Genomic DNA, 16,718 nt, shown 5'->3' on the forward strand with positions numbered 1-16,718 from the left:
GATGGTTGGATTTACTTCTGGGTTCTCAAGTCAGTTCCATTGGTCTATGTGTCTGTCATTATATAACTACCAGCGTGTTTTGATTACTGTGGCTGTATAGTAAATTCTTAGATTGGAACGTGTGACATCTCCTACTTTGTTCTTTTTCTTCAGTACTGTTTTTAGCTATCCAGGGCCTGTTTCCTTTCTATATAAACTTGGAGATTAGTTTTTCCATTTAGTTAAAGAATGTTGTTGGGATTTGGATTGGGATTGCATTGTATTTATAGATCATTTTGGATAGTGTTTATGGTCAGGGTTGTGTATCAGCTTGGCTGAGCCATGATTCTAAGTGGTTTGCCAGTTATTATGTAATTTGGCAGGTATGTCATGATGTAATTACTATGAGCAGCCAGTCAGTTGAAAGGGAGTTTCCTTGGGGGTGAGGACTGTATCCAATATTTGTGCACTTTCTGGCAAAGCTAGCTGGCTTTTGCTCTCTCTGGATCCTGCACCTGGCTCATCATCTGACCTCTGGTTTGTGAGACCTGAGCTAGCAGCTTACCTCCCAATCATGGGATTCATCAGCCTACACAGCTTGTGAGGCCATCTGGCATGGTGATCTTGGGTTCATCTGCCCCTACAGCTACATGAGTCAGGAGAACCCTCAGCCTGACCTATGGGCTTGGGACTTTCCAGCATCTAAACCTCTATGATGTTAATGGGGGAGATGGGCAGCAGTTGTGTTAATGAGGCAGACTCAATCTACGGGATTGGATTGTGCCTTGAGCCAGTTTCTCTTGGGATATAAAAGAGAGAAGCAAGCAGAGAGACAGGGGGACCTCATACCACCAAGAAAGCAGTGCCAGGAGCAAAGTATGTCCTTTGGACCTGGGGTTCCTATGTGCAGAAGCTCCTAGTCCAGGGGAAGATTGATGAGAAGTACCTTCCTCTAGAGTTGATAGAGAAAGCCTTCACCTAGAGCTGATGACCTAAATTTGGACTTCTGGTCTACTTTACTGTGAGGAAATAAATTTCTCTTTGTTAAAGCCATCGACTTGTGGTATTTCTGTTATAGCAGCAGTAGATAACTAAGATACCTGGTTATATTTATTCCTAGGTATTTTGTTCTTTTGGGAACTATTGTAAGTGGTATTGTTTTCTTGATTTCCTTTTCAGAGTTTGCCTTGTTAGTGTAGAGGAACCAAATTGATTTGTGTGTTGATCTTGTACCCTACAATTTTGCTGAACCCTTCTGTTAGTTCCAGTAACTTTCTTAAGGAATCTCTGAATTTTCATGCCATCTGTGAATAGGAGTAGTTTTACTTTTTCCTTACCAATTTGGATACTCTTTATTTCCCTTTCTCGCCTTACTTCTCTGGCTAGGACTTCCAGTACAATATTGAATAAGGGTGGTGATAATGGTAATCCTTGTCTCATTCCCATTCTCAGTGGGAATACTTTCAATCTCTCTGTTCAGAATAATGTTAGCCGTTGGCTTTACATAAATACTCTTAATCATGTTAAGGAAGTGTTGAGTTTTATCAAATGTCTTTTCTGCTTCAATTGAGATGATAATGTGATTTTTTTTCCTTTGTTTTATTTATGTGGTGAATTACACTGGTTGATTTTCTAATGTTGAACCATCCTTGCATCCCTGGTATGAATCCCACCTTATCACAATGCATTATTTTTTTTGATACGCTGTTCTATTCTGCTGGCTAGAATTTTGTCAAGAGTTTTTGCATCTATATTCATGAGGGATATTGGTCTGTAATTGTCTTTTTTTGTGGTATCTTTTCCATGACTTTGGTATCAGGGTTATGCTGATTTCATAAAATGAATTAGGTAGTATCCCTTCCTTTTCTGTTCACCGGAATAGTTCGAGTAGAATTAGTGTCAATTCTTCTCTGAATATTTGGTAGAGTTCTCTGGTGAAGCCGTCTGGGCCGGGTTTTTTTTGTTGTTGTTGTTGTTGTTTGGAGGGTTTTTTTTTTTTTTTTATGACATCTTCAATTTCTTCTTTTGTTGTGGGTCTGTTTAGATTTTCAACCTCTATTTGTGTCAGTTTAGGTAGGTAGCATGTTCTAGAAATTTGTCCGTTTCTTCTAGGTTTTCAAATTTGTTGGAGTGTGATTTTTTGTAATATTCTGTTATGATCCTCTTTATTTCAGTTGGTTCTGTTGTAATGTCACATATTTTATTTCTTATTTTGGTTATTTAAATCTTCTAATTTTGTTCTTGTGTCTATTTGGCTAGTGGTTATCAATTTTATTCGTCCTCTCAAAGAACTAACTTCTAGTATTGTTGATTCTTTCTATTGTTTTTCTATTTCATTTATTTCTCCTTTGATCTTTATTTTTTTATTTTTATTTCCTTTCTTCTGGTAAGTGTGGACTTCTTTTGCTGTTCTTTTGTATTTGTTCGAGTTGTCAGGTTAAATTATTGATTTTAGACCTTCTTTTTCGATGTGTGCATTTATTGCTATAAATTTTGCTCTGAGCTCTGCTTTTGCTGTGTCCCAGAGGTATTGGTATGTTGTATCTTTATTCTCATTTGATTCTAAGAATTTTTAAATTTCATTTTTAATTTCTTCTTTGACTCAATAGTTTTTAAGTAAGGTGTTATTCAGTTCCCATAAATTTAATTTTTTCCCTGCTCTTTCTGTTATTGATTTCTAGTTTTATAGCATTATGGTCAGAGAAGATATTTTGTATTATGTCAGTGTTTTTGAATTTATCGAGGGTTGGTTTGTGGCCTACAGTATGGTTTGTTATGGAGAATGACCCATGTGCATTGGAGAAGAATGTGTGCTATGCTGTTGTTGGGTGATGTGTTCTGTACATGTTTATGAGATCGAGTTGGTTGATTATATTATTTAGATCTTCTGTAAGTGCTACGGCTGCTAACCAAAGGGTTGGCAGTTCGAATCCACCAGGCGCTCCTTGGAAACTCTGTGGGGCAGTTCTACTCTGTCCTATAGGGTCGCTATGAGTCAGAATCGACTCGATGGCACTGGGTTTTTTTGGGTATCTTTATTGAGCTTCTTTCTAGTTGTTCTGTCCATCATCAAAAGTGGTGTGTTAAAATTTCCTCCTATTATTGTAGAACTGTCTATTTCTCTTTTCATTTCTGTTAGAGTTTTATGTATTTTGGAGCTCTATTATCGGGTGCATAGATATTTATTATTTTTATATCATTTTGGTGAATTGACCCTTTTATCATTATATAATGCCCTTCTTTGTTTCTTATAATGGATTTTGACTTGCAGTCTATTTTATTCAAAATTATTATTGCAACTCCTACTCTCTTTTGGTTAGTATTTGTTTGATATGTTTCCATCTTTGAGTTTTAACTTAGTTATGTCTTTGTGTCTAAGCTGATTCTTTGTTCCATTGATTTAATTCTACTTCTGTGCCCTTCCTTTGTGTTATTTTATTGTTAATCCTCTAAATTTATAGTTGTTGTTTTATATGGTTTCTAATTGTCTATTGAGTCTGTCATTTTGTTCTTGCATTGTTCTCCTGAATTCTTCTAGGGGGTGTGTGTGTGTGTGTTTGTGTGTGTTTTCCTTGATCTCTTTGAGGATTCTAAACATAAGTCTTTAGAATTCCTTCCCAGGTAGTTCAATTATAATTTTTTCCTCAAGAAGGTATTCTGTGCCCCCCCCCTTTTTTCGATCACTGTTTTAGCCATATTGTCCTGTTTTTTCATGATTTGTTATTGTCTCCCGTCTTCGAGGTATTAAGGTGTTATTTATTTATTTATATATTTACTCATTGCTTGTTTTGTCCTGATTTTTTTTGTTTGTTTTGCTTTGTTTTGATACATCTGGGTGGACAGAGTGGATGTGCTTTGCTGATCACAGGTCTGGCATGGGAGTGCTTGCTACCTGTCACCAGGTGGGCAGGTAGTGGCCATAGTGAGAGGGAAGGAAGAGGTGTGGGTGGGTTAGGTGTGTGTCACTGATCACCAGGCAGGCTGGGCAGTGGCAGGGAGGTGGGCAGGGTGGGCATGCATCGCCACTGATCAGCGGTCCAGTGGTGCAGGAGTGTGTGCTGCCACTTGCTTGGTGGGTAGGGTGGTGGTAGGGTTTGATGGACAGAGCAGTCAATGTGCCGTCACTGGTCATCAGTCTGACAGTGCAGGAGCAAGCACTGCTACTTGCTGGGTGGTTGGGGCAGTGGAGGTGGGTGGGTAGAGTGGATATGTGTTGCCAGTTGTGGGCTAGATGAACCTGGGGGGTTGGGGGCCCCATACTGTGGTCTCTGGGTGGGCAGGGTGGTGGGAAGGGCTCACATTGCTGGTCACTGGGAGGGCAGGTGGGGAAGGGGAATGTGCTACTCTGGTCAGCAGACATAGATGCCAGGGCCCTCCCAGTAGGCTGTAGCCAGCAGGTAGGAGTGACCAAATGCGAAGTGGGGGGCTTCCCAGAATCTGGTCAGGTGGGGGACATCCTGGTGACACTCTATGGATATACTACTCCATGTGTGCTACCCACCCCAATGGTCAGGGAGCACTGCTGGTGGACTGTCCTGTCTGGTTCCTGGCTCCCTCCCTGTTCTGTGGTTGCCAGGATCTCTGGAGCTCTCACCTGCCTTTCTGTACTTTCTCTCCTTAGATCTAGTTCATGTTCTTCTCGCCTTGTTTCACTCCAGGTTTGTCTGCACAGTTTTTTGTGTCCTGTTGGGAATTCTGTGAAGTTGCCTTCTTGTTCTCTTCACTTAGGGTTGCTCCTCGCTTTGTCTTAAGATGACCACACTGTACTGGGCTGGCTAGCAGGGCACCTCCGATCTGTAACTCTTCTCATTCACTGTTTTTGTTCAGTTTCTCCTTCTAATTGCTGCTTGATATAATTCTTCATCCTTCCTTTTGATGCTGAGTTCCAGGATTGTTACCTATATCTATTTCACTTGGTTTCTTGGGTCTCTGCAATACGGGGATTGTATGGTGCGTCTGACTAAGCCACCATCTTGGCGCAATCCTTGAGTCTTAGTACTTCTGCATTTTCCTCCATTATTCTCCAACTTTTCTGTATGTTTGAGATTTTTCATAATAAAATGTTGGAGGGGGTGGACTTATAAATGCTTACCACCCCACAAAGAGTGTGGTGTCCTGCTTTTCAATAAAATTTTACTTTTATCACTTACCCACACTATGTTGACAATATTATTGTTACTTTTTGTTGAGTGCTTTGTGTTGAGTACCTTTTGTTGCTAAGAATGCTAAGTAATTTATGTAATACTCTTCCTATAAAACTAATTGTGAGAAAATAAATTAATTGCGTTAATAAAATTAACAATTGCATTCATTCTCAGATGGAAGGCAAGTCATGGGAAACTAAGATGACCAGATAGCTCCCAAATTAGGAAGTTATTGTATTCCAGGAGTTGATTTGTAAGTCAGTGGTTTCTTATTCAGAATGCATTTGTCTATGAGAACAATATAGTTGATAGTTAAGCTCCTGGGAAAGCCCACAAATTTTTCTGTTACTCAAATGTACCTGAATACCACTTTATTGATAGGCCTGTAGAAATTTACCACCATGTTAATCATGTTTCCATGGGAAAATGTACTAAAAAAAAATCCAATGTAGGATGCCAGCAACAGAACTGCATTCTCAAGAGCCCTACTTCCAAGGTCAAGGATGTCTCTTCTCCTTATTCATCCCTACTACTTGGCAGGAGATGAGCGGGTTCCCCAGTCCAAGGCTATGATGATAGCTCCTATGGTTTGAGGGAGGGGCTGTTGTTGTTAGTTGTCATAGAATCAGTTCTGACTCATGGTGATCCCATGTGTGCAGAGAACTGCTTCATAGGCTGTGACTTTTCAGAAGCAGATCACCAGGTCTGTCTTCCAAGGTGTCTCTGGATAGGTTCAAAACTCCAGCCTTGGCACTAGTAGTTGAGTGCTTAACCATTTGTGCCACCCAGGGTCTTGAGGGAGGTACCATGGGGGCAAAAATGTTGTACAGGATGGCATTGCATTGTTGAGGCTTTAGAGGGCTGGTATGGGCACCTGACCATCATCTCTGTAGAACATTGTTTCTGTATGAAAGTGCAATTTGAATTTCAAACAGCCAAATTACAAAGAATGGATAATAAATAACTTTACTGATGAAAGAGGGATCATTTGAAGGATGAGACCCTGAGCAATGAGGGTGAAGAATGGGAGAATTTGTAGCAAGGCATAGCCTTTCATTGACTTGATTTCTTTATGTTCTCAGGCCCGTGGTCGAGCAAGAGCTGATGAAAGCACCTACATCCTTGTTGCCCCCAGCAGTTCAGGAGTTGTTGAACGTGAAATAGTTAATGATTTCCGAGAGAAAATGATGTATAAAGCTATAGACCGTGTTCAGAATATGAAACCAGAGGATTATGATCATAAGGTATTGTTTTTTTGGCCCTCTCTGAATTTTGTTTTTATTTTAAAATGGCTGCATGTGGTTGCCACTGGTGTCTCTGTGGCTAAGACTCCAGACAGAAATTGTGCTGAATTATAAGTTACAGTCTGATGAGCTATGCTTAGCCCAGATTCACACACAAAGAATGAAGATCCATGGTGAGCATGAAATTCTCAGGGAGCCATTCCAGTTGAATCGACCATAAACTTTGATGATATAAATTTAGGTTTCCCTTCATCCAGAAAAACTAGTACAGTTTGCTCACTCAACCCAATGTGGTAATTTTGGTATGATCCAATCTGTTTGTACAGGCATATATCTATATTTTTTATTCTAGAATTATTTATTAAATGCCCACTGTGTGCCAGGCAATGTCTTACGAACAGGGAATATGGTGGCAAGCAAGACAAATAAGATCCCTGTTGTGTGAAGCTTATATTCTAGTGTGTGGATGATGAGGGTTTGTTGTTGCTGTTGTTGGTTGCCATCAAGTCGATTCCAACTCATGGTGACTCTATGTGTATAAGATGCAGTCTTGCCATCCTTGCTTCTAAGGAGCATTGTGGTTGCATTTCGCCCAAGACAGATTTGTTCATTCTTTCAGCAGTCCATGGTATATTCAATATTCTTTGCCAACAGCACAATTCAAAGGCGTCAATTCTTCTTCTGTCTTCCGTATTCGTTGTCCAGTTTTCACATGCATATGATGCAATTGAAAATACCGTGGCTTGGGTCAGGCGCACCTTAGTCTTCCAGGTGACATCTTTGCTTTTTAGCACTTTAAAGAGGTCTTTTGCTGCAGATTTACCCAATGCAATGTGTCATTCGATTTTTTGGCTGCTGCTGCCATGGCTGTTGATTGTGGATTCAAGTAAAATGAAATCCTTGACAACTTCAGTCTTCTCTCTGTTTATCATGATGTTGCTTATTGGTCCAGCTGTGAGGATTTTTGTTTTCTTAATGTTGAGGTACAATCCATACTGAAGGCTGTGGTCTCTGATCTTCATTAGTAAGTGCTTCAAGTCCTCTTCACTTTGAGCAAGGAAGGTTGTGTCATCTGCATAATGCAGGTTGTTAATGAGTCTTTCTCCAATCCTGATGCCCCGTTCTTTTTCATATAGTCCAGCTTCTCAGATTATTTGCTCAGCAAATAATAATGATGAGGGTAGTGGGGGAGAAACAACAAACAAAAAAAAAGAATATGTTATAGAGATGTAAATGCTGAAGAATTAAAATAGAATGAGGTGAAATAAGTGACTACATGGCACTTTAGATTGGGTGGCTGGAAAGGACTCTTAAAAGGAGTGACATTGAGGCAGGATTGTAATGACAAAAAAGCCGTAATATGTCATCTAACTGCATCTCAGTTTACCAACATATAGTCATTTTAGTTGTGAGAAGAAACAGGGAAGGAAGAATGAATTCTACAATATTTCAGGAAATCCCCCATACCACTGAATTAAAGACTGTAACTACTATAATAGCAAACAATCCATTTAGAAGAAAATTCACACCCTTGCATATGGGTGTGAATGTTAGTTTCTTAACATTGGAATTGGCTCTACCCTAAATAGAGTTTTACGAAAAGGATGCTTTCAAATTGGTGTGCATTGCTATAACCAATTCCAAGGTTTTCTAGCCAGGTTTCTGCACAAACTTATATTTTAAAACCCCTTTAAATATAATGTTTTGCAGTGTCAAATCAAACATTCGTGACCAAATAGTGCCACTGGAAAGTTACTGCCTCACATTTAATGTCTTAAGAGGATGAATCAAGTGGATATTTACACAAACTGATGTTTGAATATTAGTTGTCTTAGTGTTCGGGTAAACTCTAGAACAATCTCTGGAGTTTATAGGTCAAACTTTTCCAAACACGGTCCTTTTGGGGACCCCAGAATGGACTCCTTTCTAGATAGAGTTCCTTTGGCTAAGAGACCTGCCCTCCTAAAACTATGCCAAGTAGAAAAACACAGAGCAGAGACATTGGCAATAATGTGGGGTACATACCACCACCACTCCATTCAAAGCCTCTACTTAGTCATTGCTGCTAGGTCCCAGCACTCCTTTCTTCTGATTTGAGAATCCTTTCAACAGAATGTCAGGCTACTGCTAATCAATGATGAGAGTTGAATGATGAGATGAAATGTATTTGCCATCTCTTATACAGAGTTTGTAGATAACTGAAAGCTTTTTAAATCAGACTTTCAGGAGTAAGATGAAGATCTTAAACTTTTTCCTGGCAATGACCCAGCTATCTTCACTACATTATTATATTTTATTAGGATTTTGATTGATTGTAGCTGTGCATCTCAAAGACTTACCATGATTTATTTTTGTCCTTCTAATCATGTCATGTTCCTTTAATGTTGTAGAGACAATCTTTTAGCTTTTGGCGTCCTGGTTACATATTAGTACTTTTCTTTTTTTCACTTATAGGTGTTTCTTAATTGTCCACGTGTATGTAATCTTATGCTACACCACCTTTTTATCAGCTCACTGAACTGTAAATGTCTTGCAAGAACAACTAATTCAACTTTTAGAAAATAAAATGTTTCAATTTATCATACTGTTAGAATTTAGGTAGGAAATATGTCTTTGTACTTGCCTGGTTAAACTGTCATATAGCTTCCAGGTTTGTTTGCAGGGCTTTGTTCTCTTTTCTGTAGTAAATATAACTGCCTTCAGTTGATACCTAAAACATAAAGGCAAGAGTCAAGGAGATGGACTTGTGGGTCTTACAGCCTTGTTCATCAACACTGATGTTCTACTTTTACTGAAAACTTCTCCTCAGTCTGAAAGAAAATAGCATAAATATGAAATATAAATCTGTTCTCTATGTGAGTTCAGTTTTGAGGTAAAAAATTTCAAGAGCTGTGTTTTCTACTGTTAAGATGTGTAGATGTGAGCACTGAGCACTGGTCAGTCCCTATCCAAGTTTTACATCTCTTAGAAACTAGAGTATCATTTTTTGTTATGAAATATGTTTAGTTGTTAGTCACAGATCCTGGAGTATAGTGGTTTATTCTCTCAAATAAAAGAATCTGATTAATCTAGTTTAGTATATGATGGCTCCATGATTTCATGAGGAATACAAACCTCCTCTCTCACTTCTCTGCCCTTTTAGTATTTGGCTTCCATTCTCATGGTCAGAAGATGCTTTTAGAATTCCAACTGTCACATCCTTATCTAGACAGGAAATAGGAGGAAGTTGTTGTTGTTGTTGTTAGGTGCCATTGAGTCGGTTCCGACTCATAGCGACCCTGTGCACAACAGAACGAAACACTGCCCGGTCCTGAGCCATCCTTACAATCGTGGTTATGCTTGAGCTCATTGTTGCAGCCACTGTGTCAATCCACCTCATTGAGGGTCTTCCTCTTTTCCGCTGACCCTGTACTCTGCCAAGCATTATGTCCTTCTCCAGGGACTGATCCCTCCTGACAACATGTCCAAAGTATGTAAGACGCAGGTTCGCAATCCTTGCTTCTAAGGAGCATTCTGGCTGTGCTTCTTTCAAGACAGATTTGTTCGTTTTTTTGGCAGTCCATGGTATATTCAATATTTTTCGCCAACACCACAATTCAAAAGTGTCACCTCTTCTTCCGTCTTCCTTACTCATTGTCCAGCTTTCACATGCATATGATGTGACTGAAAATACCATGGCCTGGGTCAGGCGCACCTTAGTCTTCAGGGTGACACCTTTGCTCTTCAACACTTTAAAGAGGTCCTTTGCAGAAGATTTGCCCAATGCAATGCGTCTTCTGATTTCTTGACTGCTGCTTCCATGGCTCTTGATTGTGGACCCAAGTGAAATGAAATCCTTGACAACTTCAGTCTTTTCTCCATTTATCATGATATTGCTCTTTGGTCCAGTTGTGAGGATTTTTGTTTTCTTTATGTTGAGGTGTAATCCACACTGAAGGCTGTGGTCTGTGATCTTCATTAGTAAGTGCTTCAAGTCCTCTTCATTTTCAGCAAGCAAGGTTGTGTCATCTGCATAATGCAGGTTGTTAATGAGTTTTCCTCCAATCCTGATGCCCCGTTCTTCTTCATATAGTCCAGATTCTCGTATTATTTGTTCAGCATACAGATTAAATAGGTATGGTGAAAGAATACAACCCTGACGCACACCTTTCCTGACTTTAAACCAATCAGTATCCCCTTGTTCTGTCTGAACAACTGCCTCTTGATCTATGTAAAGGTTCCTCATGAGCACAATTAAGTGTTCTGGAATTCCCATTCTTTGCAATGTTATCCATAGTTTGTTATGATCCACACAGTCGAATGCCTTTGCATAGTCAATAAAACACAGGTAAACATCCTTCTGGTATTCTCTGCTTTCAGCAAGGATCCATCTGGTATCAGCAATGATATCCCTGGTTCCACATCCTCTTCTGACACCGGCCTGAATTTCTGGCAGTTCCCTGTTGATATACTGCTGCAGCCGTTTTTGAATGATCTTCAGCAAAATTTTGCTTGCATGTGATATTAATGATATTGTTCTATAATTTCCACATTTGGTTGGATCACTTTTCTTGGGAATAGGCATAAATATGGATCTCTTCCAGTCAGTTGGCCAGGAAGCTGTCTTCCATATTTCTTGGCATAGACGAGTGAGCACCTCCAGCACTGCATCTGTTTATTGAAACATCTCAATTGATATTCCATCAATTCCTGGAGCCTTGTTTTTCCCAATGCCTTCAGAGCAGCTTGGACTTCTTCCTTTAGTACCATCGGTTCCTGATCATATGCCACCTCCTGAAATGGTTGAATATCGACTAATTCTTTTTGGTATAATGTCTCTGTGTATTCCTTCCATTTATTTTGATGCTTCCTGCATCCATTAATATTTTCCCCATGGAATCCTTCACTAATGCAACTCGAGGCTTCAATTTCTTCTTCAGTTGTTTCAGCTTGAGAAACGCCAAGCGTGTTCTTCCCTTTTGGTTTTCTATCTCCAGCTCTTTGCACATGTCATTATAATACTTTACTTTGTCTTCTCGAGAGGCCCTTTGAAATCTTCTGTTCAGTTCTTTTACTTCATCAATTCTTCCTTTTGCTTTAGCTGCTCAACGCTCGAGAGCAAGTTTCAGAGTCTCCTCTGACATCCATCTTGGTCTTTTCTTTCTTTCCTGTCTTTTCAGTGTGACCTCTTGCTCTCTTCATGGATGATGTCCTTGATGTCATTCCACAACTCGTCTGCAGTCACTAGTGTTCAATGTGTCAAATCTGTTCTTGAGATGGTCTCTAAATTCAGGTGGGATATACTCAAGGTCATATTTTGGCTCTCGTGGGCTTGCTCTGATTTTCTTCGGTTTCAGCTTGAACTTGCATATGAGCAATTGATGGTCTGTTCCACAGTCGGCCCCTGGCGTTGTTCTGACTGATGATGTTGAGCTTTTCCATCATCCCTCTTTCTGCAGATGTAGTCAATTGGATTTCTGTGTGTTCCACGTGGCGAGGTCCATGTGTATAGTCGCTGTATATGTTGGTGAAAGAAGGTATTTGTAATGAAGAAGTCATTGGTCTTGCAAAATTCTATCATTCGATCTCTGGCATTGTTTCTATCACCAAGGCCATATTTTCCAACTACTGATCCTTCTTCTTTGTTTCCAACTTTCACATTCCAATCACCAGTAGTTATCAATGCATCTTGATTGCATGTTCGATCAGTTTCAGACTGCAGCAGCTGATAAAAATCTTCTATTTCTTCATCTTTGGCCCTAGTGTTTGGTGCGTAAATTTGAATAATAGTCGTATTAACTGGTCTTCCTTGTAGGCGTATGGATATTATCCTATCACTGATAGCATTGTACTTCAGGATAGATCTTGAAACATTCTTTTTGATGATGAATGCAACACCATTCCTCTTCGAGTTGTCATTCCCAGCATAGTAGACTGTATGGTTGTCTGATTCAGAATGGCCAGTACCAGTCCATTTCAGCTCACTAATGCCTAGGATGTGGATGTTTATGTGTTCCATTTCATTTTTGACAATTTCCAATTTTCCTAGATTCATACTTCATACATTCCCGGTTCCGATTATTAATGGATGTTTGCAGCTGTTTCTTCTCATTTTGAGTCATGCCACATCAGCAAATGAAGGTCCCGAAAGCTTTACTCCATCCACGTCATTAAGGTCGACTCTACTTTGAGGAGGCAGCTCTTCCCCAGTCATCTTTTGAGTGCCTTCCAACCTGGGGGGCTCATCTTCCAGCATTATATCAGACAATGTTCTGGTGCTATTCATAAGCTTTTCACTAGCTAATGCTTTTCAGAAGTAGACTGCCGGGTCCTTCTTCCTAGTCTGTCTTAGTCTGGAAGCTCAGCCGAAACCTGTCCTCCATGGGTGACCCTGCTGGTATCTGAATACCGGTGGCATAGCTTCCAGCATCACAGCAACACACAAGCCGCCACAGTACGACAAACTGACAGACACGTGGGGTTAGGAGGAAGTAGGAAAGGGTAAAAAGGGCACATGCCAGTTATCTGATGTTTAAGGAGCCTTTCTAGAAATTCCATTTTAACAACATCTGCTTACATCCCGTTGGCCATGGCTGGGAAGTGTAGTCATTTAACTAGGCATGTTAACTAGGCACTTAACTGTTCTTAAGAAAGAAATGATGATGGGTGGGAAACCAGTGGTTTCTGCCACAAGTGTGTAAAGATGGCAGAAGTCTGGAAATTATGGTGCCTGAGATGGAAGGTACTGGGAGACTTAACATGGATAAGAGAAGACTTATGGGTAGCGTAATAACAGTCTTTGGTTCTTTAAAGAGATTTCATGTGGAAGAAAGTTTGGACCTATTTTATGGGAACAGAATTAAAACTGTTCGGAGATTTCCAAAACCCATTGCTGTAGAGCTGATTCTGACTCATAGCGACCCTATAGGACAGAATAGAACTGTCCATAGGGTTTCCAAGGCTGGAATCTTTATGGAAGCAGACTGCCACATCTTCCCCGGATAGGCTGGTGTGGTCGAACAGGCAACCTTTTGGTTAGCAGCTGAGCACTTTAACCACTGCTCCACCACAACTCCTTACCGGAGGGCTTAGAGGAAGAGATTTTTGAATGTTGCTAAGAACTTTCTCACAGTAGAGCTTATCTAAAATGGAATAGTCTGCTTTTTGAACACTTGAGAATTTCCATGATTTCCATGATTATTAGAGAAGATTTGTATGCATATTTCTTTGGGGGCCATCGCGTCATTACTTTTATTTCCTGGGCCATAAGCTAAGTGCATATTTTCATAACTATCTCTAAATTCCAAGAGGCCATTTTTTTTTTTTTTTTTTGCTTCTATGAAGCTGTGAAAAATAACCAAAAATTTAAATGTTCTTTTCTCAAATCAGATTTTGGAATTACAGATGCAAAGTATAATGGAAAAAAAAATGAAAATCAAGAGAAGTATCACAAAGCATTACAGGGATAATCCATCATTAATAACTTTCCTCTGCAAAAACTGCAGCGTGCTAGTGTGCTCTGGAGAGGACATTCACGTAATTGAGAAGATGCATCATGTCAATATGACACCGGAATTCAAGTGAGTCCAGGAAAACCCATTTTTAGATTTTTTTACAAGGGCAAAACAGGTTGTATCGTAACTGTTAATCCAAAATTATTGTTGTTTTTGTTGGGTGACATTGAGTCAGTTCTGACTCATAGTGACTCTCATGTGACAGAGTGGAACTGCCCCACAGGATTTTCTTGGCTGTAATCTTTATAGAAGTAGATCATCAGGTGTTTCTCCCATTGAGCTGCTGGATGGGTTTGAACCACCAGCCTTTCGGCTAGCAGCCGAGTACTTAACCGTTGCACCACCAGGGCTCCATTTATTTATCCAAAATAGTACATATGAAATTCATTACTTGTCAGAAGTATCTCTTCCCAGATTATATCCATTTCAAATATCTGTATATTTTAAATAAACTGTACTGGGGAAGGAAGGGACCAATGTAAGACCCAAGCCATTTGATTCAAGGCACATCAATTTGTATATGCTTATATTTGTTCTGAAATTTTTGAACAAGTAAAGTCAAGCTAAAATAATCAACAGACTCGAAAGGGGAACCAAACAACCAGTTGCCTTCAGGTCAGTCCCAACTCATAGAGACCCCATGTGTTTCGGAGTAGAGCTGTGCTTTATAGCATTTTCAATGACTGATTTTTAAGAAATAGATCTCCAGACATTTCTTCCAAGGCATCTTTGGCTGGACTCTTACCTTCAACCTTTTAGTTGGTAGATGAGCTTGACTAACTGTTTGCACTACCCAGGGACTCCTGAAGGGGAAAGAAGCCACAAAAAAGACAGCATGCCCCTTGAGGGACACGTGCAGGGGCCCCTCACCTCATTTTTCAGTGATCTGGGGAAGCAGGGGGGAGAGAAGGAATGAGATGTGGGATAATAGCATGCCTGTGGTGAGCTTCAGGTCCAACAGCATGTCCTTGTGAGCTGCATACATGTCCTTTGTGACTTCTCAGGGATGATTCTTACTCCTTGCTAATTTTAGGGAACTCTACATTGTGAGAGAAAACAAAGCATTGCAAAAAAAGTTTGCCGACTATCAAACAAATGGTGAGATTATCTGCAAGTGTGGCCAAGTGAGTAAATTGCTGTGGGCTTAGTTTTATTTGGCCGAAAGAAATGCTTAATTGATGTACATTTAATTTTTCCTCTCACTCTTTTGTTTTCCAGGCTTGGGGAACGATGATGGTGCACAAAGGTTTAGATTTACCTTGTCTGAAGATAAAGAATTTTGTGGTCGTTTTCAAAAACAAAGCACCTAAGAAACAATACAAGAAATGGGTAGAATTACCTATCACATTTCCTGACCTTGACTATTCAGAGTGTTGTTTGTTCAGCGATGAAGATTAACATTCAATTCAAGATTCTTTTAAAATATTATCAGCCTAATATTTAATATTATTTTGATTAATGTTTTTACTGTAATACAGAGTGATGTGAGAATTAATAAAATCTTTACTTGAACTTGCACTGAAGTCCTTTTAAAAAGGCAGTATATCATGCTTGCAATTATCCATCTTCTTGGTGGGGTAAAGAATATCTACTAATAATATTCATTTGTGTGGGGGACGTTATGAAACTGGAAATAATGCTGGCATATACATGAAGATCCTAGGTACCAATCTCAGTCCTGTCACTAATTTCCAAAATAAAATTAAGCAAATCAGTTCATCTTTCTGTCTCAGTCTCTTTATCTGTGGGAAGGTTATAATATTATCGGCCTTTACATATATCAGTTGTCTATTGCTATATACAAATTAACACAAACTTAGTGATTTAACACCCCAAATCCAATCCATTGCCATCAAGTTGATTCTGAGTCATAGCGACCCTATAGGACAGAATAGAACTGCCCCGTAGGGTTTCCAAGGCTGTAATCTTTTATGGAAGCAGACTGCCACATCTTTCTCCCATGGAGCGGCTGGTGGGTTTGAACTGCCAACTTTTCATTTAGCAGGTAAGCAATTAACCACTGTGCCACCAGAGTTCCTTGTGGTTTAACACAACACCCATTTATTATCACATATTTTCCGTAGGTCAGAAGTCCAAGCAGGAGCCTCTGCTCGGGGTCTCACATGGCTGAAATCAAGATGTCAGCCAGACTGTGTTCTCATCTGGAGGCACTGGGGAAGAAATCTACTTCCAAACTCATTCAAATTGTTGGCAGAATTCATTTCCTTGCAGCTGTACCCATGAGGTCTCTGTTTTCTTGCTAGTTGTTGAGTGGAGATCACTCTTAGTGCCTAGGGCTGTCATTACCACAAAGCCCTTTCACAGCATGGCTGTTTGCTTCTTCAAGGTCAGTGGGTTCAAACTGATGACCTTTTGGTTAGTAGCCTAGTGCTTAACCACTGTGCCACCAGGGCTTCTCCTTAGGTGCATTATATAGATACAATTTTAATTTGGCCTTTCTCTTTCAGAATAATATAATGTTGCTGTATTGACCCAGACAGAAACTGCCTGAAAAAGAAATACAGAAACATATTGGGCTGTAGCATGTCAATAGTAATTTATATCTAGCACGTGATAATGGTTGCCTGTTACTTTTTTCTTTGTTCTTGTATTACCCAAGAAACATGAAATACACATGAAAACATTGCAGATATTCCATAAAAATCTCATTTGAAGATGAAATGCGGACAGTGGTGAGCCCTATTAGGTCATATTTTGAAAATCCAAGTCAAAGGCCACACCCTAGGTGAGCCATGGAAAGAGTAATAAACTGTTTATTTAAAAAAAAAAAAAAAACTGTTGCAGTCCAGCCAGTTCCAACTCATAGCAACCCCATAGGACAGAGTAGAACTGCCCCA

At 39.8% G+C, this 16,718-nt stretch overlaps 1 protein-coding gene across 2 annotated transcripts in view; it reads left to right on the plus strand.

Moving 5' to 3' along the window:
- IFIH1 (interferon induced with helicase C domain 1) overlaps nt 1-16,583 on the plus strand; it is a 78,327-nt gene extending 61,744 nt beyond the window's left edge. The window contains exons 13-16 of one of the 2 annotated variants that reach the window (XM_003405827.4): nt 6,206-6,367; nt 13,736-13,926; nt 14,894-14,984; nt 15,079-16,561. In XM_003405827.4, coding sequence (XP_003405875.1) covers nt 6,206-6,367; nt 13,736-13,926; nt 14,894-14,984; nt 15,079-15,258 — 624 coding nt within the window. In that variant the 3' untranslated portion in view covers nt 15,259-16,561. Of the gene's footprint in view, nt 1-6,205; nt 6,368-13,735; nt 13,927-14,893; nt 14,985-15,078 lie in introns of both variants that reach the window. The other variant, XM_023542884.2, reaches the window with a different exon arrangement.
- The last annotated feature ends 135 nt before the right edge of the window (nt 16,584-16,718 follow it).

This window comes from Loxodonta africana, chromosome 6 (assembly GCF_030014295.1).
Source record: "Loxodonta africana isolate mLoxAfr1 chromosome 6, mLoxAfr1.hap2, whole genome shotgun sequence".
Taxonomy (NCBI): Eukaryota; Metazoa; Chordata; class Mammalia; order Proboscidea; family Elephantidae; genus Loxodonta; species Loxodonta africana.